The 21,691-nt window shown below is 42.7% G+C and overlaps 1 protein-coding gene across 2 annotated transcripts in view; it reads right to left on the bottom strand.

Moving 5' to 3' along the window:
- The window catches only part of myo10l3 (myosin X, like 3), a 39,383-nt gene that overhangs the window by 15,053 nt on the left and 2,639 nt on the right, over window positions 1–21,691 (bottom strand). For both annotated transcript variants that reach the window (XM_057038778.1, XM_057038771.1), the window contains exons 2-18: window positions 14,599–14,697; window positions 10,555–10,713; window positions 9,807–9,994; window positions 9,590–9,724; window positions 8,964–9,088; window positions 8,853–8,866; window positions 8,686–8,770; window positions 8,449–8,555; window positions 8,013–8,142; window positions 7,480–7,598; window positions 5,516–5,662; window positions 5,052–5,152; window positions 4,820–4,886; window positions 4,242–4,334; window positions 2,965–3,033; window positions 776–858; window positions 575–683 (exon numbers count right to left, since the gene is read on the bottom strand). In XM_057038778.1, coding sequence (XP_056894758.1) covers window positions 575–683; window positions 776–858; window positions 2,965–3,033; window positions 4,242–4,334; window positions 4,820–4,886; window positions 5,052–5,152; window positions 5,516–5,662; window positions 7,480–7,598; window positions 8,013–8,142; window positions 8,449–8,555; window positions 8,686–8,770; window positions 8,853–8,866; window positions 8,964–9,088; window positions 9,590–9,724; window positions 9,807–9,994; window positions 10,555–10,713; window positions 14,599–14,697 — 1,830 coding nt within the window. The remainder of the gene's footprint in view (window positions 1–574; window positions 684–775; window positions 859–2,964; window positions 3,034–4,241; window positions 4,335–4,819; window positions 4,887–5,051; window positions 5,153–5,515; window positions 5,663–7,479; window positions 7,599–8,012; window positions 8,143–8,448; window positions 8,556–8,685; window positions 8,771–8,852; window positions 8,867–8,963; window positions 9,089–9,589; window positions 9,725–9,806; window positions 9,995–10,554; window positions 10,714–14,598; window positions 14,698–21,691) is intronic.

Genomic DNA, 21,691 nt, shown 5'->3' with positions numbered 1-21,691 from the left:
TTAAATTTTCTATTTTCCATCACTTACGGTTTCACTATGTCTATATTTACCATAACACACACATGCACAAACACATACTCAGAGGACCCTTGAACCTGGCAGTTTCTGTCAGCCTTGCTGCCTCAGACAGTCTGTCTCCAGCCAGTCCTGCCCTGGCAGAGAGGAGCGTGATTGGCCCCTGGTTAGCCCCTCTCTGCCCAGTGATCAACCCTGATCCCCTGGCTTTAGGAACTGTAGGCCAGGGCAGCCAGCCAAATCCTCCCCATCTCCTTCTCTCCGCAATGCAGTTTGGACATGCTAAGCTAAGCCCTATATTGTAAGCCCACCACTACCACACATTCATACCTCCCATCACCCACCATTCCCAGTAGATCAAATACTGGCTGCATTCTACTTCTCCTCTGGTCCTTCATTATTGCTTCCCCCTTCTTGTCACTTTGTGCACACAGCCTTCATGCCAGATGCTCTGAGTTATGCCATAATAATACGCAGCAGAACCAAATGTTTGTTTGATGATACAATTACGAGTGCAAAGATGGAAGCTGATGGGCACCATCAGAAGCTTCAGACTCACCCTGAACTGAGAGCTGACGGTGGGCTTACGTCGAGCAGTGCCCATTTTCAGGGTCTCGTCTCCGCTTCTGCTACCAACATGCTCAAACAGGTCATAGATGAAATCAAGCCTGCAAGGGGGTGTGGAACAGAACAGGTGACTGTGACTGTGCATGTGCCAGTGAGTGTGTTCAGCACTGAACTGAGAATATTGCATTTGCACCTGCTGTCTTTGAGAATAAACAGGATGTCGTCCCTGAAAGTGTCTCGGTTCTTTTCCAGGATCCCACAAACATCATACAGCACCTAAAAAAGAGGCGGCAACAAATCAAAGGTGGACACAGAAGTAAAACAAAAAAAAGCAAAAAAAGCAAAAAAACAAAAAACTCACACTGCAGACACAAGCTGCTAGTTTGCAAGTCAAAATTGAGTTGTTTTTTTTTTTCACTTTTCAAAGTTAATCTGTCTACTAATTTTAAGAAATAGTTTAGAGTGAAATGACATTAAATCTTCAAGGCAAAACAGATTATATATACTTTTAAGTCAATATAATCAATATAACATCTCTTTTTTGTTAATTACTTCTTAGTCATGGTTGCCTAGTGTGCAGGAATCTGGCCCAGCTGCCACTGGGCAACAGCCAGCAACACACCCTGGACAGGTCCATTGAAGAACACAAACCATTCCTTCACATACTCATACTAAGGGGCAATTTAGAGGCTCCAATCAACCTAATGTACATGTTTCTGGTCTGTGGGAGGAAACCAGATTACCCAGGGAAAACCCTCCCAGGCACAAAATAGAAAGGCCCAATCAAACCTGGAACCTTCTTGCTGTGAGGCAACTGCAGTGAGCACAGCACCACAAAGCCAAAATCAATACACCAAAATTCCAAAACACCGCTCAATTTTTTTGTCCCCAATTCATGATCCACAATCAAAAGCAAACTATGGATCTATTTAAAATCACAGATCCAATTTAATGAGAGACAAAGAACTTTGGCTGCACACCAATCCGCACTGTCATGACAATTTTCGCCATAGGTTTTTCAAGCCTTTCTCTCAGGTGCAGGTTACTCAAGCACAACTATTTGCATGCAAAGGTGTCACAGTACACCCATAATTAAAATTCTTAGAGATTAAATGTCAATTTGGCATGGAAATAAAGCTTAGGTTTCCATAGGGAGAGGCTGTTTTCCAGAACATTCACACGTGTATCTGCAGAGTGTGACATGAGTGAGTGAATAAAGGCGAGGGGGAACAGGCCCCTTCGTGCACAGCAGAGCGACTGTGTGGTAATGCAGTCACCTGTTGAGTACCGTTCAGCCCTCCTCTTAGCAACACAGCATTCCACTGATCACCCCGACCAACAGTAACATACTTTGGAGAGTGTGTGAGAGCCACTGAGAAAATCTAAAAGAACTTTTTAAACTGTAAAATGCATACATATGATGTATGAACACAAATTACTCACATGAGCAGTGTGAGCCTGTGTTCACAGCTGTGTGTGGATAAGACAATTCCTGAACAAGGCCCATCCCCCCCATTCCTAAGCCCCGAGGCTGAAAGGGAGCTCCAAAGTTGATGTATTTATACATAAGTCACAGACACATTAATCACACGCCATTCCCCTCTCATTGGGAAGAACTGGAACAAAAGGCTCTCTGTGTTTGCAGTTTAACTCCAGTTAGTTAACTTGGATGGTCTCATGATGCTCAAGAGAAATGGGTTTGTCAACAGGGAAGAGTCAACATAAACTCCAACATTCATCCATCAACATAAAAACATACAGTTGCATGTTGGACAGAGTATTTAAATTTGCCCAAATGTGTTTTATTGATATGCCAGAGACTGAAATGAAACCATCGACATTGCCTCGATATTACAGACAATCTAAGGGAGGATATAACTATTTCTCTGACTGAGCTCACCGCACAGTTTCAGATAACAGAAGGGGCTTTTAGAAAGATGACTAAACTCTCAAGAGAGGTGCACTGCAGAGAGAGCAAGAGAACAACTGGCTCGCTTGCTTGTCCTCTCGGTAATTAGCATAAATATCCATGCCAGGCTTGTGACTGGACTGCCACACTCACACTGAGAAGACCTTGTCTGAGGCAGGATTCCTAAGGTCATTCTTTATCAAGTTAAGCCCCCCACGCACAGTTTTTCCATTTCTGCTCCATCCGCATGTCCAGTGCTTTCCTTTGCAATCTCTAATGCTGTGATCCCTGCTTGCCCGCAGGCAAAGGAAAGGGCGCACGACGCTGAAACCCTTTCTCCTGGTTTATGGAGAAGGCACCAACATCCGGCAGAAGACTTTGGAAAGCACAAGCCTGCATTGACTACCTCACCTCTGAATTCCCCACTTTTGCAGGCTGTGTAGGATATGTGTAAGTGTGAATGTGTTAATTACCTCTCCAGCATAGTGCTTGATGCCAAACTGGTGGTCATTCACTCTGGGCTTGACATAGTAAGGGTTTGTCTGAGGAGAAAGGACACAGACTTACAACATGTTCATGTCTGTATTACTAATCCGATTTGCTACAGTCCATCAAAGACTTGGCTTGATTGGGAGGATGCCAGCTGTGTGTTGTGCCACAGCAGCGCAAAGATCCCTTTCTTGATTGGAGTGACATCAATGAAGATGTTTTATCATGTTTAACATAGCGTAAAACAACAGAGAAGTGCTTTGTGGAGCACTGGGAGTGGATCACTGACCCAGACAATTTGTCTGCATGTCTATCTCACTTTCAACGGTGCTGCAGGCATGTTTCAGTGTAAAAACAGGTAGCGGGACGCAATTTATCCATTTTCTTTAGAAGGGGCACCACCTCCACTATAGAGGCCGCTTCCACTGCAGACCATCTGTGTAATAATGTAATAATAATAGTGTAATAATGAAAATAAGAATAAGAAAAAACTAAATACAAACATATAGATTGAGATCATAAACATATATTATTGTGTGTATATATTGTATATACCCCATCACAGTTTTATTTGCTACTTAAGCACTTCTGGTTAGATGCTAACTGCATTTCGTTGCCTTGTACTTGTGACATGTGTAATGACAATAAAGTTGAATCTAATCTAATCTAATCTAAATATTTTCAGTTCAATTCAGACTGAAGAAATGACCACTAAATGACCACTACAGAGTAAAACAATCCAGGTTTGAAAAGGGTGGAGTCGAATATTGGTCATTTCTGCTACATTGTTCTTCTGATCAGGAAAACAAATGGCATTGACCCTATTATTAATATTAAACACATCCCTGGATCAGTCATGAAATCAGACGTGCAGAGTTCAGACAGTTCCCAGTTTCCAGAACCTTCAGTGTTTAGAGGTCAGTCAGAGAAACCTCGAGAGAACTTTCTTCCCTCCTACACACAGTGGTGATGGGGCCAACAGGAAGACTGATCACATTTCAGAGTTGTTGTGTTTGCATGTGAGAGTGGCTCAGGGGCGTGTGTGAGTGCCACACACAAGTTCAAGGCTGCACCACCAGCAGTAACATAGATTCATTGGACAAGACTGTCTGTGTTCACTGGTGGAGTCAGAGGTTAACGTCTGTGCTGGATGGAAATGGGTCAGGTTATCGTCTTTACGAGGACTGTCTCAGAGGAACAGGACACGGATGACTGCATACATGTGCATGAGATGTGTTTACGTGTTTGCATGTGGACTCACGGCGTGTCTGCTGTGCAGTTTTTCCAGAAGGGTGTAGTCTGTGCCTTTGGGGAAGCGGCTCTCCTCATTGATAAGAGCCAACATGCCCAGTTTCTGAAGCAGAGAAACAGACAAAAGGCCCACAGAGACTGAAATGCAAGACGCTTATAACAACATTTATAATTCAATTTGTGAACATCTCGGGGCTTAGAAAACACCATTATAAAAGCCAGACATTCAATTTTATAACTCATATATATATATAACTCCTTTATAAACTATAAGACCAATATCACAGTTATCTTACAGAGTTCGGGTTCCTTTTGAAATTTTCCAAAGTTTCTGCGAAACTCTGCAGGGTTCAGTTTTGACCAACATTATAACTGTGGTGATAAAATAACACCAACCTTCGCCTCACCCGGATGTCAAACCGCTGACTGGTGTACATTACTGTGCACACAACATGCAGAATGAGACTATATAATAATAGACTGTGAGAGCAAGGTCAATGTAAGCAGTGTGGCGCCTGGGTCGACACACTCCGGCTGGTGGTTAGCCATCGTTCCTGGTGGCAAATCTGCTTTCCTGCTGTCTATTACCTTTTCTATGAGATCCAGACACTCAGCGTTATCCATCCAGTCAATGGCCTCCCACTGGATCCCCTCCCTGATGAAAGATACACACACCATTTATCATATACACAGACACACCAAAAGAGTACTGCATTCAGTAACATGGATATGTGGAAAAACTTATTTTTTGTGTACCGTATCTTTCTTCACAAGGGTCAAAGTTTATTAATAAGTGTCTCTTATGCACAAAGACCTTCACCTGTTGTACTCCAGCTGTTCCAGAGAGAAGATGTGCTTATTGAAATATTCCTGGAGTTTTTCGTTGGCGTAGTTGATGTTGAACTGTTCAAACCGGTTCACCTACGGGAAAAAGGGGAGAAAAACATGTTCTGCTGCTTCAAAAAGGAAGAAAAAATTAAAAGCAGAATAGCATTGAAATTCATTACAAATGAAGTTGGCCACAATCACGTTTCTGGCCAGCTGCAATTAAAGTCAGATGTATGTAGAACAGCAGAGTCTCATTAAATGTTGTGCAAATAGTACATACATAAAAATCAGTTTCTCATTGTTCAAAGAGTGAAAAGGCTTTTTAACAGTGCCCAAAAACGGTTGATTACAGGAAAGATTCATTTCATTTAGAATAGAGATGTGTTGTGATCATGTAAAGCAGCTGGTCACAACTTTAGATGTAGAGCAAAATATGAACAAAAAACTTGTAATCACCTCAAAGTTCTCGAAGCCGAAGATGTCGAGGATACCGATGGACTTGAAGTTTTCTTTTCCTTTGATTTTCTGGTTGATTTTCATTATGATCCAGGAAAAACACTGAGAATAAAGTGCCATGGCAACTGAGTCTCGTGAGTCTACAGCCTGGAAACAAAATCAGGACACAAAGATCAGTTTTTACCCTGCAGGATGAAACTTGAATTAAAGGTAATAATTCCAACAAGAGATAATAATAAGAAGAAATATATAGGAAATATGACAATAAAGTCATCATATATATTTCAGTGACTGTAATAATGCATTTAGAGAAAATGTTGCATCTAAGTCTGTCATCAGTGTTTGTGGGAGGCCTCCTTCCTGAACACAATGGTGTGTGCTGTCCATGTCTACCTGCAGGCAGCATGTTTTCACAACAGTTGGAGTAGTTTATCGTCTGGATACTTAAGAGCGATGCACTGCAGGCCATATTTATCGTGTTTTACTGATCCACCAAAACAAAGAAAAATCTCAGTTTAACAAACTGGTTTTTGCAGGTATTTTCCTCCACCTTTAGCATCCGTTGGTGTATGAGTATGCTAATGTGTAACGTCTTGTCTTACATTCACACAGAAAGGTCAAAAGCGCTTTACATAATGACATTTATTTGATTGAATTTATTAATCTGGTGGCATTTCAAAGTGGGCCAAACACTGACTTCAGTAACACTATTGCGCAGACAACGTACTGTATGTTGTTGCATGAATTATATTATCATTCTTCTTTACATGCAACCCTAACAAACCCAATATTGCAAAAAATAAACGTAATAATAGAAGCCAGATGTTGAACCACCTGCAGATCTTGCTGGAAAAGATCATGTAAGATGCCTAAAAAGCTTTGGGGTTATGGGAAGTCAGTACTGTACTCTGGATTTCTCCAGCCGCATTGACGTTGAGACGGCATCGATATATGTGTATAAAAAGCTAAAGCTTGCCAACTATACTTCCTTCACAGGCATTGTACTCAAATTGAAAACAAAACGCGAGCGTCGTGGTGTTTACTGTATTTGGGGCAACAATGCTCCTGGGCGTTTGACCAATCCATCATGCTCTGGCACCTCTTGGAACCAGCGGGTGTGAACAGTGTGCCGGTGGCTCCAGGATCTCCGTCACAAGGGGGGCGAGAAGAATGGCTGTTTGTCCGGGAGGAGGGGGGGGCAGCAGGGTGGGGAGGCTAGTACAGGCAGTTGTGGGGTAGGTGACCCCCGGTCACTGTGAGAAGAGGCCATTCTTGGCAAATCCAGGGCTGGAATAATGAACTCTATTAAGAGACAAGCTGCTTCAAAGGCCATGCAGAAAAAGCTGCAGCAGGGTGACAGCACGAGCTCTTTGTCCACCGATGAAAAGCTTTCTTGTGACTTTCATGTCCGTGTGATAATAGCAAAGGTTTATTCTGCATATTTGCTGAATTCAATGCGTAAAAGTGGGCTGAAGGCTTAAGCTCAACCAGACAAGATTGTTTCACGCCTCCTCGTGTGCTCGTGGCGTACGGCAGAACGGATAACACGCTGACCAAGACTTGTGAAAGATTCACGTGAACACAGGCTAAACTGTGGACATTTGAGGCTGACAGAGGGACACTTGGTGAGGAGAAGCCTCTCGCTTCACCCTCAGTCATTGGCTGTATTGTGCTTTTGACTCAGATCACTATCATGATGGCTTCATTGTGCCAGGAATCTGGCAGACAAAAAGCAGGAAATGGCTGGGAGTCACGCAAGGGATCTAGAGTGGCATGTGGGGGAGAACAGTAGGAAAAAGGCTATGTGTGTAACCACGGCGTGGGTGGGGGGTTACGAGCCGATATCTACTGTATACTTGGGGTTTTTGCAAAAACGTCAACAAAAACATCAAGAGGAATTACAGTAAAGGAGTATTGTTCTGTGTTCTGTTACCGTAAGGGGGGAAAGACTGATGTAGCGCTACCTGTTCCACAGTGAGCGGCGAGCAGATCTCCTCTCCTCTGAGGATCATGGAGCGCTGGGTCAACACCTCCGAGAGCTGAAAGGAGTCCAGGCCCAGTAGCTCGCTGACATTACTGACCACTGAAAACACACAAAGACACACATCGGCCACGGTGAAGCGGAACACAGACACTTTAGGTGACTGTGACTGATGCCAAACAGCAGATGTGACATATAGATTGTGATTCTATAAGGGGAAACGCTACTCTCTTTGGTGGAACTTTAATGCTCTTTGGGCACTGTAATTCACCAGTTCTTTGGAAAAGAGGTCAGACATGGTGAACAAAGGATGACTGAGCTCGTGTTACAGCCTGTTCTGCTTTCTGTCTGCTGGGGTAATGTCAATCAAACTCTGGGGCAGAAGGGAAACTGCAGCACTCCAACATTAGCAAGAAGCTAATTGATGAGATTTCATGTTTTCCTTTCATGCAAATGAAGCCATTATCAACAGCAGTGTTGAGGATCAACAGCAGCATTGATTATTTCCTCTCCTACCCCCTTTAGAAGTGATCTGAGCCCCTCCTGCAGTCATAAATTCAATGTTTCCCATCTGGAGGACGGCTGACAGTAACTTGAACATATCTCTGATCTCTTCCTCAGTGAATTCCATCACTTTCAAGGCCTCCTGTAACAAAAGAATGAAACAAAAAATGCTGATTTGTCACAACAAGGGCAAGAGAAAAGCCTTCCTAAACTCAGTCAAGATACAACTAAGCCTTATTTTGTCTTTTCTGTTAGCTCTAAATCACTTGTAAGAACATTGTTGAAACTGTGCCTCCAAAGCTAACATGCTGAAGTCATCTTTTTTACCCTCTGGCTCACATTTCCTTGAAGTTAAACTTGATTGACTGCAAATCGGCTATATTTATTACAAAGGATAATGGCGCCCTCTGAGGGTGAAATGTGTATCTTCCAGCTGAGGTCATCTTACCATCACACTATCAAATAGTTGCTTGTCATCCAGGCTGTTGTCCTGCACACAGCCCGACTGGCTCAGGTAGTGATATGACTCGGCACCCTCAGAAAGCAGGTACATATCTGCAACACATTCAAAAACTCACATAGAATTTCCTTTAAAGACTCACAACCAGTTGTGGGAAATTGCACACGATCAATGGTTGCTGAGTGTGCATGCACGGCGGTTATTTTAGGCTGTGCAAAAACAAACCTCTGTGGTTATTGTCTGTCCCTGCTAACAGGGCATAGAAGATGTGGTAGTTTCTTTCTCCAGGGTTCTGTCGAACCACACGGTTCTTGGAAAGGGAGAAAGATTACAAGGAATTGTTAAAAATATTGAAAGAGAGCATATCTCTCATTACAGGACAAGAAGTTTACCTTTTCCAGCAAATCTGGTTATTGATTGTCAAAGAGAACAATGAATACTGTGGTTGAATATGAAACTGCACACATTTCATTTCCAGTAATCAGTAAACTGTTGAAGGATACAGTCAATGATGCAGCCTCCCTGAATGTTTCCGTTCTGGGAAAAGTGGAGCTGGATGAACTTGCCAAAGCGACTGGAGTTATTGTTGTACACAGTCTTAGCGTTCCCAAAGGCCTCCATGATGGGACTGCAAACAAAAGAACGCACTAAAGCCAACCAAACCTCTGCAGAGGACTTTTTTTAGACGTCCCATATTTGTTGATTATTGTGAACTTTTAACCAGATGCTCAACCCAAAGGAAAATCACATACAAAGATATTCTTCAAGTGTCATAATCATAAAGGTTTATGTGCTTGTAATAACAATAATCAACATTTATAACACAACTTTTAAAGACAGGAATTATAGATTACAGGTAGATTATATTATTATATTATAGACAGATTATATTGATACATTGTTTAAGTGTTACAAATAAAGTGAATATAAACAATAAATTCTAATATAAATAGTTGTTAAGATGATACATTTGTAAAGAATTATTACAGTATTAATTTCATGATGTGATAATAAAAGCACAGCTATATGATATGCATTTACTATCTTCACTGTTCATAATGGAAAAAGAAAATGTGCTTTTGTTTTTAAACACTCTCCTGGTATCAGAGGTGGTGGATCTTGTAGGTACCTGCTCTGGACCAGGGCCTGCTCCACCCTGTTGGTCCTCTCTGAGGCTGGAGTACCTGCAGAGTTTTGACTCATCACAGAGAGAAACTTCAGCAGCAGTTTGGTGCTCTCTGTTTTCCCGGCTCCGCTCTCCCCACTGAAAAGCAAAACCAGGGACAGAAATAGCCTCACGGGTCCGACTGTTCACTTCCCCCTGAACTGCAGTTCTTTCCCCTCACCTGATGAGGACACACTGGCTGTCGTGTCTCTTCCACAGGCAGCGATAACACTCGTTGGCCACAGCGAAGATGTGAGGAGGCAGCTCCCCCATCTGGTGTTTGCTGTACAGAGCAACCGCAGCCGCGTCATAAAGGCCTGTTATCTGTTTATACGGATTCACTGCTGCCAGGATCGACCCGATGTTTGTCTGAGAGCAAAGAAAAGACGGAAGAAGAAGAGGCATCTAAGACAATGCTTCTTCACACAGGTTACCTCCCCCTGACATCCCAGATTCACAGCTTACATGTGATCTAGTTCTCGCTCCGATGCTGTTAATACCGGCTGGTAATATTTTGGGTGGGTCATAATAATCACAAAAGTGTGTTTGTGGGTCATTGTTTCACAGTCAAATGATTGGAGCGATTCCATACAGAGAGACTGTGCAACCCAATTTGGAGAAAAGATTAGAAGATAGGATTTCAGAAGCAACGATACAGCAGGACTGAGATTATTTTAATAAAGGTCAGATAGTGTTTCAGTGCCCTGACATGAGAGGAAGAATATGCAACAATATCCCTGCAACTCTTCATTGTGTGCATCAGGACTTTGATTTAGTGTCTTTCTTTTCAAAATATTCTTTTATATAACAAAGCACCCCAAGCCCAGATGAATTTGGTGCAGTCTCGCGGCTCTCGGAGCTCAGCTAAAGCAAAAATGCTTCAGCTTCTTTGCAGTCTCCAGTGCTATTTTGTATGTACACACACTTACATAGATGTTGTCCTTTTTGTAACGCAGAAAAAGGTTGTGCATGATGGCGGCTTCATGCAGCTCTGCCAATGTGGACATGTCCTCCACACCATGGATGCTGCTCGGGTGCATCAGGTACACTGTCTCCCTGTTCAGCTCCTCCCTTTGTAAATGCATCACCTGCAAAACATCCACATATCGACAAGTAAACATCACACCATTATAACAAAATAGGGCTAAAAACAGAATATGGAACAAACCACAAACATCAATTTGGATTTCAAGAGCGGAGCTAAAACTTTTGAAACGGATCTGAATCAGTGTGACTCAATCTGCTAGCACATCTACCTTCCACCATGAGCAGGAAACATGCAAAGGTGGTTTAGGTTTTGATGAAGGACTAAATGAGGTTAAATGCTCTGATTTAGTCACAGCATGTGCACCTCTCAGCATGTGCACCTCAAAGCCCCCCAGGCTTTATTTTTGGTATCTGTGCCACAATTCCCATATCACACATCTGTAACAAGGCCAAAAATACGCAGCAGAAGGATGGCAAACGTTGATATAATTGGTGCAGAAGGCGCTCACAGACCATCACGGGCTGTTCTCTGTCCGGAGGAGAAGTTTTGAGGAGAGACATTACAGGCGTGGTTTTTAGACAAGAGACAGCATTTACAGATTGATACAGATGAACAAGGAGCTGAGGTTGTGGTGTCCCACGGCATCGATACTGGTTCCTCTGGGGGGGGGGGCTCAGAATTGATTGACAGAGGAAAGTCTATCTTAATATTTAAAGGGTTAAGTGCATATTCAGGTAATAGATAAGTCATAGTTTGGAATGAAGTCTTACAGAATATCAGATGCAACATTAGAAGGCTAATGTCTTTAGCCACAGTTTATTATCGAGTCCACCTCACTCTGTCAAAATGAACATGTACAACATAATGACCTCATGTAGAAGATATGTGACACATTACCATGTATGATGGTGTCATCCTACCAATGTTAAAAATATGCAGTGCAGATTCTAGATGTTTTTAGAGTAATAAGGTTTGTGATGACCTCAAGTGTAAGGCAGCACAAGCAATGATGTCATCCACAGACCAGACGCATGGAGATTTACAGCCACATGTCCCCTGACGTGCAGCTCTATCCTCACCCTACCCTCTGCTTTATGGGCCCTGCATTTCCAGACAGGGGTTAAATAGCTAATAAACCAAAAAGCCTGTCTTTAGTTTTATGTCCTTTATCATTTTACTTTCTATTTTATCACATACCTTTAGATTGATGGATTAGTCATTAAATCCTGGAGAATAATTAGCGAGAGTAGCAGACAAAGACTGTACACTAGGAAATCATTTATAGATTCCTGTAGACAACATTAGCAGAAGAGCATGTTTGTCTCTCTTAATCTGAGTTTGTGATGATTCAGTGTTCATATTTCTTTTCATCTTCAAAACATCAGAGTTTCTGAAAGAAAAATGGGCTGGACTTTCCCAAGAAAAAAAAATCTCCTCTGCTTTGATGCACTTTTTTGTTCAATTTCAAGGTTCATCATGTAAGATCTTGTAAGGCATTAAGGTCTCACATCATTTAAACTAATGTAGCCAAATAACATCACATGACCTAAAGCCCAAATGATCACACAAAACCGCGATGCTGAAGCAAATTTTAACCAAAATTTCATCTGAATGCTAAATTTTGCTTTTGTTTTCAACCACGCCCTGCTGCAGCTTTGTCTGCTCCAGCACCTTCAGGCACTAATAGAAATACACACAGACAGAAGCAGGACCACAGGCCCGTGGCCACAGACGCTGGCTTGTTTATCACTGTCTCTTTCTGCCTCCCCTCTTTCTTTTTTTCTAACTCTGTCACGCTTTTTCTCTGTCTTGTAGAGAACCCATCTGCCGGAGGGGGGATCCACCCAGGCTCAGGAGACACGGGGGGGAGGCTTCTCAATACAGCAGTTATTGCGAAAACAACTGAGATAGCGTTAGCCCACAGGAAATCATTCCAAACATATTTGTTGATCACACATATTTATGTTCACATGAGCACGACTGTCTCTCTGTGAATGCAAGACCCTGGGATGCACATAGAGGCACTATTGAAGAATAAAGCAGGAAAAATGGAGCATCAATGGGCCTGTTCAAGTTTCGTACAGCTACAGATCGTCCGCACACTGCAAGACTTATGCCTCTCTTCAATGCTCAACAGTCAATTGATTAGAGGCGACAGCAAGTGTTATTTATCAGGTTCATTTGACTGAAAAGGATGGTTTGTAGTCTGCTGTATGTTTATGTTTAATGATATCTAATGTTGTTTTGCACATGTTTTGTCCACTAGAGGACTGTATGGAGACTGTATTTCAACAGAGTTAGATAATGGGATAATGTCTTACACAAAAACCATTCCCAACCATTCTGGGATTCAGGCAAAAATGTGAACAGCAAAATACAGCAGCCACTGAACGGACGGTGACTAGTTTTAATGTTGGAAACCGCTTGAGGAGACATATTGTACATTATATTACTTTAAATTAATTTACTGTCAAAACCAAAGGCTACAAAAAGTCTGTTGATTAATGGGTGGGACTGTAGTTGATTTTAGTCTCTCCAATACTAACATCTAGAGAAATATTAAAATATTGGGGATATTAAAAAATCTGATGTTAAACTGAAAAACTGTTGCATGCTAGAGTTAGCATCTGTTCCTGTCATCTGTAGTCCGGTTTGACCGACTGTGTAGCTCGAGCGTAGACTGTATTGTAAACACCCAAATTTAGAAGCGGTGAATCGATAAAGCTTTCAAAGATGGTTATTTTTCATGGCCAGGGTCGTCCTGGCTTTAAAGTTTGAGCGTTGGTTTAAAATATTAGAGCCACATAACACAGTTTAAAAGAACACGTCATCAGAAGGGTCTTCACCATTTTGATCGCTGCCATCGTCTTAATGTAAAAATGGTCCATTTTTTACCGAGTTTATTGTTGTAAAATAAGATGACGTCATTCATGACAGCAGCTATTCAGGTGACAGAGCCCTTCTTCCTGCTTTTCTTTACATGTGCACCCCCAGAGAATCACTCATACTGTTAATCCAGCTGGTGCCATCTGGCTATAACACACACATACACACACAAACACGTGCACCGGGTAAGAGAGAGAGAGAGAGAGAGAGAGAGAGAGAGAGACAGAGAGAGAGAGATTCAGGGGACACACCCACAGAACCACAAGAGCTTCAGCTGCTGTATTTTATTGAGCCACTCAGTTCTGCGGTGTGCTGGTGTCATGGGGGATGTGACAGAGATGAATGCTGATACAATGGCTAATGTGACAGCAGCCATAGCGGCCTGTTAAAGCTGCGGCCATTGTGGGTAGAAGAGGCTGAGATTGCTCTGTCCAGAAAATTTACTTTACTGTAAGAGGCTGATGTACAATCAAAGGAAGAGGATCACATAAGTCAGTCTGAGAGGATAAAGGTCACATTCTGCCTCATGATGTGTCACAACGGCTCCGTCTGCAAGCATAACTGTTGAACACAAACTGCCCTGTTGCTGATTTGAACAAAACTCCGCTCATAAAATGGAATCCTGATCTCCTCAACAGTTTTGCAGCAATTTTCAGTCATATATGCAGGTTTGCCAGTTCTGAGGTTCCCCCCTTGTTCCACACCCGAGGGGTGATCTTTTACTGTACAAACTAATACGTTACTGGAAGTTCATTTGCAGTGTAAACTTTATGAATTGTTTTTTCAGCCATTCGTAGCAGGGTCCCTCTCTCGCTTTCACCATAATCACAAACAGGATTTCCCCCAGACACAAAGACCACCATGTTAAGACAAACAGATAAGCAAAGGCCAGTGGCACAACACAAGGAGCCCATTCCTGTCATTCTTATTTTATTACAAAAGGTGTTGATCCACTCACGGAGGTCTGATGTGAATCACACATGTGAACAAATACCCACAAGGCCACACTCCGGTCATGGTGCGGAAAACTGAAAATTGGGCCTTAAATGTAATGTGGATGTATGGCTGGTTATTCTTTTTATGCGATGACGCTTCTTACCTTCCCGTAATCTGTGGTCAGAACGAGCGACGAATCGTTGCAAGAGCTGACGGTGGCGGGCAGGAGCTGCTCTTTGTGCCGATGCCAGACACGGGCCCCCTGCAACACAAAAGCGGGAACAGCCTCATTAGCATCTGCTCACAGGGCTCATGTGTTTCACGAGCACACGCAACCTTCTGTAAATATGTCCCCCGATTCAGAAATGTGAACTTTCCTCACAAGTCAAAGCTGCTGACTCAGAGGATTTAGCTTGATTTGCAGAGGATCTGGGGTTCTTGTCTTTTTTCCACGTGCCACGCTCCGCTCAGAGGCCACGTGGCTACTCCCTCACCACAAGAAACTGGCACAGCTATCTTCTTATTAAACTGCCACTGCAGTGGAGCACGAGTGAGGATGTTTGCTAGGGTGTGTCAGACAGTAACACTGCTACTTGAGCTCAAACACGCTCAATAAGATTGTAAAAATGGTCTTTAGTGGCTTGTACTTAACTAATTGGCTCCGAGCTGGAGGCCATGTCTCCTGTGTTTGTGTGTAAATGAGGTCACTGACCCTCCCGGCATATTTGTTAGCGGCTCAATAACAGGAATCTCTGGCTGATTGCGCAGACCTGAATTCCATTTCCTTAGAGTAGGAATGCACACTTACAGAACCTCTTGTATTTAATAATAGGCGACAAGAGAAACGATGCTGAAACATTTCATGCTGTTTTCATCCAAATTCCTCGAATTTCATCGTCTTTCCTTCTCTATCACATTCATCCTCTCTGGCTTGTTTTTGTCTGAATCAATGCCATCGATCATCACAAGTGCTGTCTGTAATGTGGACCAGAAAACCATAAGGAAAAGGGGAGACTGTGTGCCCAACAAAGCATAAAAATGAAGAGATCAATATGCGTCCATTCCACTCAGAAACCTTAGGCAAGGTCACCCCTCCAGACATCAATCCTCATTAACTATTAACAACTGGCTGCAGAGTGATGCTCTCTGATCCACAGAACGCAAAGGTGTTTGTTGCTCTGAATGACAAATGCTTTGGGTTGGTAAACACATTTTGGTTCATAAAATTATCTTTTGTCCATCAAATCCATTTGATCGGCAGCCCAGAGTGGCAACTGCTCTCTGACTTAATTTGACATCCAGTCTTCCTGTTTGGATAAAGGGTCACTCAGCCAAGCCAGCAAAGCGACAAACCCACTTCCATCATCAAAGATTTCCCCCTCTCGGACGACTAATGGAGGGTAGCTAAATGTGGCACTCTAACCACGGGGGACAGTGGTTAGTGGGATAAAGATGGTGGTTATATTAGGAGGAAGCTGAGGTGGGTGGAAGAGGAAGGGTGGGGGCAACCGGCAGAGTCCAGCCTCCCATTGTCTGTAAAAGAAACAGACAAATATCAGGAAATACATGAGAGATTCCTGCAAACACGGGGCAACTTAGCACCTCAGGTTTAAAATGGAAGCACTGGTGACCGAGTACTAGTGAGCGCTTGGCACCAGGCTGGCCTACAGAAAAGCTGCTTCATGTGAGGATTCTGGCCGCCAGTCAGGAGATTAATAGCATGTATAGATTTGTAAGTAGAGCAGATGCTGTTGTGGGAGTCAAGGGCTTGTCTTCAGAAGCTCGCCTTTCCTCCCTCTTCCTTAGTTGTGTTTTTGTGCTGTGGAGATGATAAAATCAAAACAACACAAAACGTGAAGGTAATGTGGTGCAATAGCGGCCAGACGAAGAGCAAGAATTGTTGATCGGGCATGTTCTGACATGGTGACTAGAGGCTTGTGTTGAGTAAAACTGTAATTCTTGTGATGCAATGATGATCTGCGTTAAGATTTTCTGATATTTTTTTTCCCAGTAAAAACGAACAAGGATCTACTGCCAGACATAAAGTCTGACGGTAGCAGACAGCTTCAGCTTTTGTAACTTTTGTAAGCATATTATTAGATTTGAGGAGGCCAACCTTAAATATCCACTGGAATTAGGTGACTAATAAGTCAGTAAAAAACAAAATTGCTCCATGTGCTGCGGTTCTCCAGTGACTCAAGCGGCCATGAAACCCAACACCAGATGTGTCTGCCCATTTGTTTGGGTCTTTGAAAGTTAGCTTGGTGTGGATGTTTAAAGCTGAAGGGCACGAGGTAGAGATGAATTGTCTGTGCAACAGATGGTTTTAAGAAAACTCCTCCCCCTTTGTCCCCTCCATCATCAGGAGCTCTGTCACCATAAGTAAGGACAAAGGCGAGTACCTCTGACTGAAGCTCGGAAGTTAACCAAGCGGAAATATCCTAAACAAAGGCCAGCTGGGATGCAAAGGGACGAGGGTATCACAGCTTGTGTTAAAAGCCCTAAACCTGAATCACCTGACTCAGCACAAATAAACACCAACCAAAGCATTGAAGCCGTGTGTCTCCTGCGTGCATAATTGCCACTAAACACTGCAGTGAACGCAAGAATATATAATTATTGGCTTTTTCCGCCCCTTCCTTGGGTGTTTTGATGTTTCACTAGCACAGTTAAAAGTTAACTGCTCCCAGAATGTTTCCACCATGAGCTCATTTGAACCTTCCTAAATGCTGTCTGTCACCTGACATTTGTAGCGCTACCGAGGCAGAACCAACTGACAGAAGTAACGTGACCCCACCCACAAAGGCCACAAGTCACCTTGTGCTTTGTGACACGGAGAACTCTCATGTTGAACGGCACGATCCCGGCGTTGGAGGCTTGAATTTCTGTAGCTTAGTACAGTGACAACCTGCTCAGAGATTTGATAATGAGGAGGCCTTAAATATTTCAGAGAGCGTGGGTCCAGAGAGCAGGCCGTGTCAGGTGATAGCGTCCGCTGGGACAAAAGAAAGCTAATTAGCTCGGGCTAAATCCAAACAACCAGAAATGAATTGCCCCTTTCTCAGGTGATGGTGTGGTTTTCAGACGGCAGTAAACTAAAGTGAGGTTTCACCAACCCACCGAATCTAAACTCTGATATTCAGGTCAAACTATTGACTCTTGTTTGACCTTTGACCTGTGGCCTGGAGTCCACAACACTGGCTGGATGACCTGTTTAATAAGGTCAAATAACAAATGGAGACTTGCATGGTGCTGTGTTGTAGGCAAAATGAATAAATATTTGATACTCTTACATGTTCAATCAAACTGTTATTTACTAAAAACATAATCAGAACTAGTTAGGTAATGAGATTTTTCTTGTCACAAATGTTAAAGTAGCTAAAATGCATATTAGTCACATATATGAGGTATGTTTCCTAAGAAATGAAAACAATGCAAAAGCTTATTTGTTTGTCCATAAAGATGGAGCCAAATTCAGGGATTGAGACAAATCTCCTGAATGCTGAGCGAGTGGAATGAGGTTGAATCCACCAAGTGACTGGTGAGATTAAAAAAACAGGCTGTGGGCTTCTGGGAAGGGAAGCTGGCCAGAGGTCCCTGTGGGTCTGAACATTGGTTATCATTTTAAATCGCACAAATTAGGACTGCCTTTGGTCTTTTTTCCTACTGTTACTGGGTTGATTTAATCAACAACAGCACTTTAGTGGTGTTTGTGAAGGAACAATTTTTAAAAAGTCCATCAGCTATTTGGCAACGTGTTACCATCTTTAATCACCGCTGTCACCAGACTGACCGCTTGAATAATCATTGAGCTGTGTAAAGAGTAATTCAAACACGAGTGTGTGTCTGTGCTCCCCTTCCTCCTTTTCTGGTTTCTTTGTTTGCCTCCCTCTACTGTAGGGCCTGCCAGACTGCTGAGCTCAGCCAGCAGGGGGTAAGGCTGTGGAAGGGCAGGGAGCGTGACAGGGGGGAGAAATCAGATGATTGAAGGCAACCTTTCAGCATCTGTTCTGAGGGACGTATGAATTAATGATGGCGGGGGCAGCTGATCAGAATTTAGCTAATGGAGGAGGAGGAGTCCCACTGGGACCAGGGCTTCCCCCAATCTGGGCTGAAAAAAGGCCTTGAAAATGGTGTTGTGTGCAGGCCATTTATTTTCTGGCCATGATCAGACCATGACATGTTCAGAGTGTTTTGTTGAAGCACATAATGTGGATGATCTCAGAATGTTGGAGTCAGGAACAGTTAAAGCAGTCCGCGGGATGATCTTATGATGCTGCAGACAAATCCAGTGGCACACTTCATGGAGGAAAAAGCCACAACATAAACAACATTTCTGCAGATTTCTCTGGTTACGCTTGCTCCTGTGTCTGCATACGACTGTTGGAGCCTGTCTTTGTTTGTCAAGGGTACCTCCCCCGCCTGATGTAGCTAATCTGCTATGCTACTAATGAGTCTATTGAAGATAATTTGCATAACAAATTCACATCTTCAAGAGGACAACAGAGAGAAGGGAGCACTTGACACTCGTCTATGAACTCCGGGCACACCGTCCTGCCTTACATCGTTACCCTACACATGCACACTTTCCTTGCAATTCAGCGATCACAGGCTCACTCTTGGAGGAGAGGGCGATGTTGGTGAGTCTGATGCAGCCGGTGAGAGGTGTTATATGTAATTACACTCAACAGTTCAGTTGTAAGTCTGTTCTTTCCTTTACCAGGGCAATAAGTGATAAGTAATGTGAAACAAATTCCATTTGGTTTATTCAACTTAACGGTGTAATCAGATGGTCTTCATACTGCATACAATATTATATTTTTATTTTCTATTTTAAACAACCTGTTGTTTGCATAAAGCCTGTTTAAAACGTCCCTTCTTGCATTTATTTGTATAAAAGTTTTGTTACTTTCTAAATTAACAAATTCTTTCTTCTTTTTGACTGTACTGTTCTTGCATTTGACTGGGAGAGTTACTTTAACAGCAAATTCCCCCTCTGTGGTACAGTAAAGTTAATCTTATCTATCGATCTGATCTGATCTGATCTGATCTGATCTGATCTGATCTGATCTTATCTTACACGTTTGTCTGACAAAATGGGACAGGATGGCAAGAAATAATGTGATTTACTGCAAGTATGAGTGGATTATCAGCTAAGACTTTGGATATCTGCAGAGCCACCTGGCACTGGCACATTCCTCCTCCTGTCTGTCATTGACACATCTGACCCACTCTCTACTCATCTGTGGATGGTTACGGAGGTCACGCAGCAGGGATCCCAGAGTTATTTCTGGAGCTCATCACGGTCGGGGATGTCAGAGACGTAAGATCTGAGGGCATGTCCATCTGAGATATCTGGAGCAAAGACATTGGTGGCCCGTGACCTTAACTTTGACCTTAGTCCGCTTTGATTTTCCCTGAATCTTTACCTTGCAACTGTCACCGCCATCATTTCTTTCTGTATGATGTCATTTATCAACTGGAAACTTTCTGGATGTAATCTATGTATTTAACAAATATAATCTACACGGATTCATGGCTGCTGTGAAATACCTGCAAATCCCCCTATTCGACGCTTATTGTTAGATATTATCCTCCAGACCCTGCAAACATCCTGAGGCCAAACCACACACAGATGTCCAATAAAATAAACTGGTTATAGATGGGAAAGCTGTCAGCTCATTACTGTGGACGGAACCATGCTGTGTTTGCTTGTGTTAAACACTGAAGTAACAATTATACACCTTAGCCCAGCTATGCAGCGCTGGATCCTGAAATTACAACTAAAGGAGGAGTCTCCTTGTGATAGATTCACAGAGTAAAAGGTGGCCTGTCCGAGAGCTTTAAAAAAAAACTACAAGGGTAAATGCTCTATATACAAATTCCATCCGCAGTGGTACGCTACTGGATTTTGTGTGGCGTAATCACAGGACCTAAAAAAAGGAAAGTCACCATCTGGGCTGGGTTCGGTAATTACAGGTTGACTGTTATTAAGTTGCCCAGGATGACCTCTGAACTGAGAGGATTTAAACTGGTCTGCCTCACAGTGTGTATGGGGTAGGGCGGCCAAGGTGAAGTTCCATCGCGCATTGACTGAGGCTGTGACACAAGCACTGCTAAACAGCTGCTGAACTTTACTGTGTGTAATCCTGCAGCCACCGGTATAGGAGAATAAACGCAGCACAGCTTGAATCCCACGTTTGGATAAACGAATTAGAGGCAGTTAATCTGAGATTCAGTCAGACAGAGTTGAAACACAAAAAACAGAAAAATGTGTTTTACACATTTGGGATAGTGCACGTTAATTTGTCAACTTCAGAGTTCTTAGAAGCTATTTGTTCTTGGTTTTTTCACGCTAAACTGGCTATGTACTAATTATAGGGGAGGAAATATTTGATTATGATAATTATCCTAAACCGTCCACATATGACTTTATTCATTTAAAAATTCCCACAGTCACACCACAGACATTGGCCACGGCTTTTCTTATTCGCTGTAATCTTGGAAGTGGATTGCAGAAATAAATGATTCAGCTGAAAGGCTTCAGTGATTTGTATTTGAGGGACTGGCACGCCCAAGATGAGAAGGCAAGAAGGACAAATTCTAGAGAATTCATCTGTTTCACAGATTGCACAAACAACTTGTTACTCTCTCTAATTATTATTTAATTCTGTTTGAGGACAACATCAGCATTTATCTTAGCACAAAGGTTGAAACCCACCTGAAAGACTAGCGACATATCATCAAACCTGTCCTTGCTCATTTGCATGTTTTCTCTAATTTGTTTAATCTCCTGATAAAGCCATTAAGAAAGCATGTGGAAAACCAAGTGAAAACAAATAAAATAACTGCTTTCTAACCACCTAGAAACAACCTTCGGAAAAAGCTGTCTCTCTTGGCAAATGGGGAAAAACTGAGGTCACATTGTTCATTAAATGTCTTTAGGCTGAAAGAAAAATGCCTCTGAATTTTTAATTACAGATAAAAGGTCCCTGTGTTTCTTTAAAGATGTCCTGATCCCCAATTTACCGGATCTAATTCCTCATAAACAGAGTCAAAGTTTTCCAGATCCAAACCCTCCTCTGCTGATGTGACTGTGAACAGGGATATCCATGTTATTATTTGTGTGGGGTCAGAAAATCCCAGCTGGTAATTAGTCCCAGCACTCTTTTCACACCTTCAGGTTGCAAAAATGCAGCAGGAAATCTGCTGACGCACAAAAAACCTCTGGTTTAATGACACCCCCCCACTGCCTG

The sequence above is a fragment of the Takifugu flavidus genome, chromosome 1 (genome assembly GCF_003711565.1).
Source record: "Takifugu flavidus isolate HTHZ2018 chromosome 1, ASM371156v2, whole genome shotgun sequence".
Classification (NCBI taxonomy): Eukaryota; Metazoa; Chordata; class Actinopteri; order Tetraodontiformes; family Tetraodontidae; genus Takifugu; species Takifugu flavidus.
This window is presented reverse-complemented; position numbering and strand designations above follow the sequence as displayed.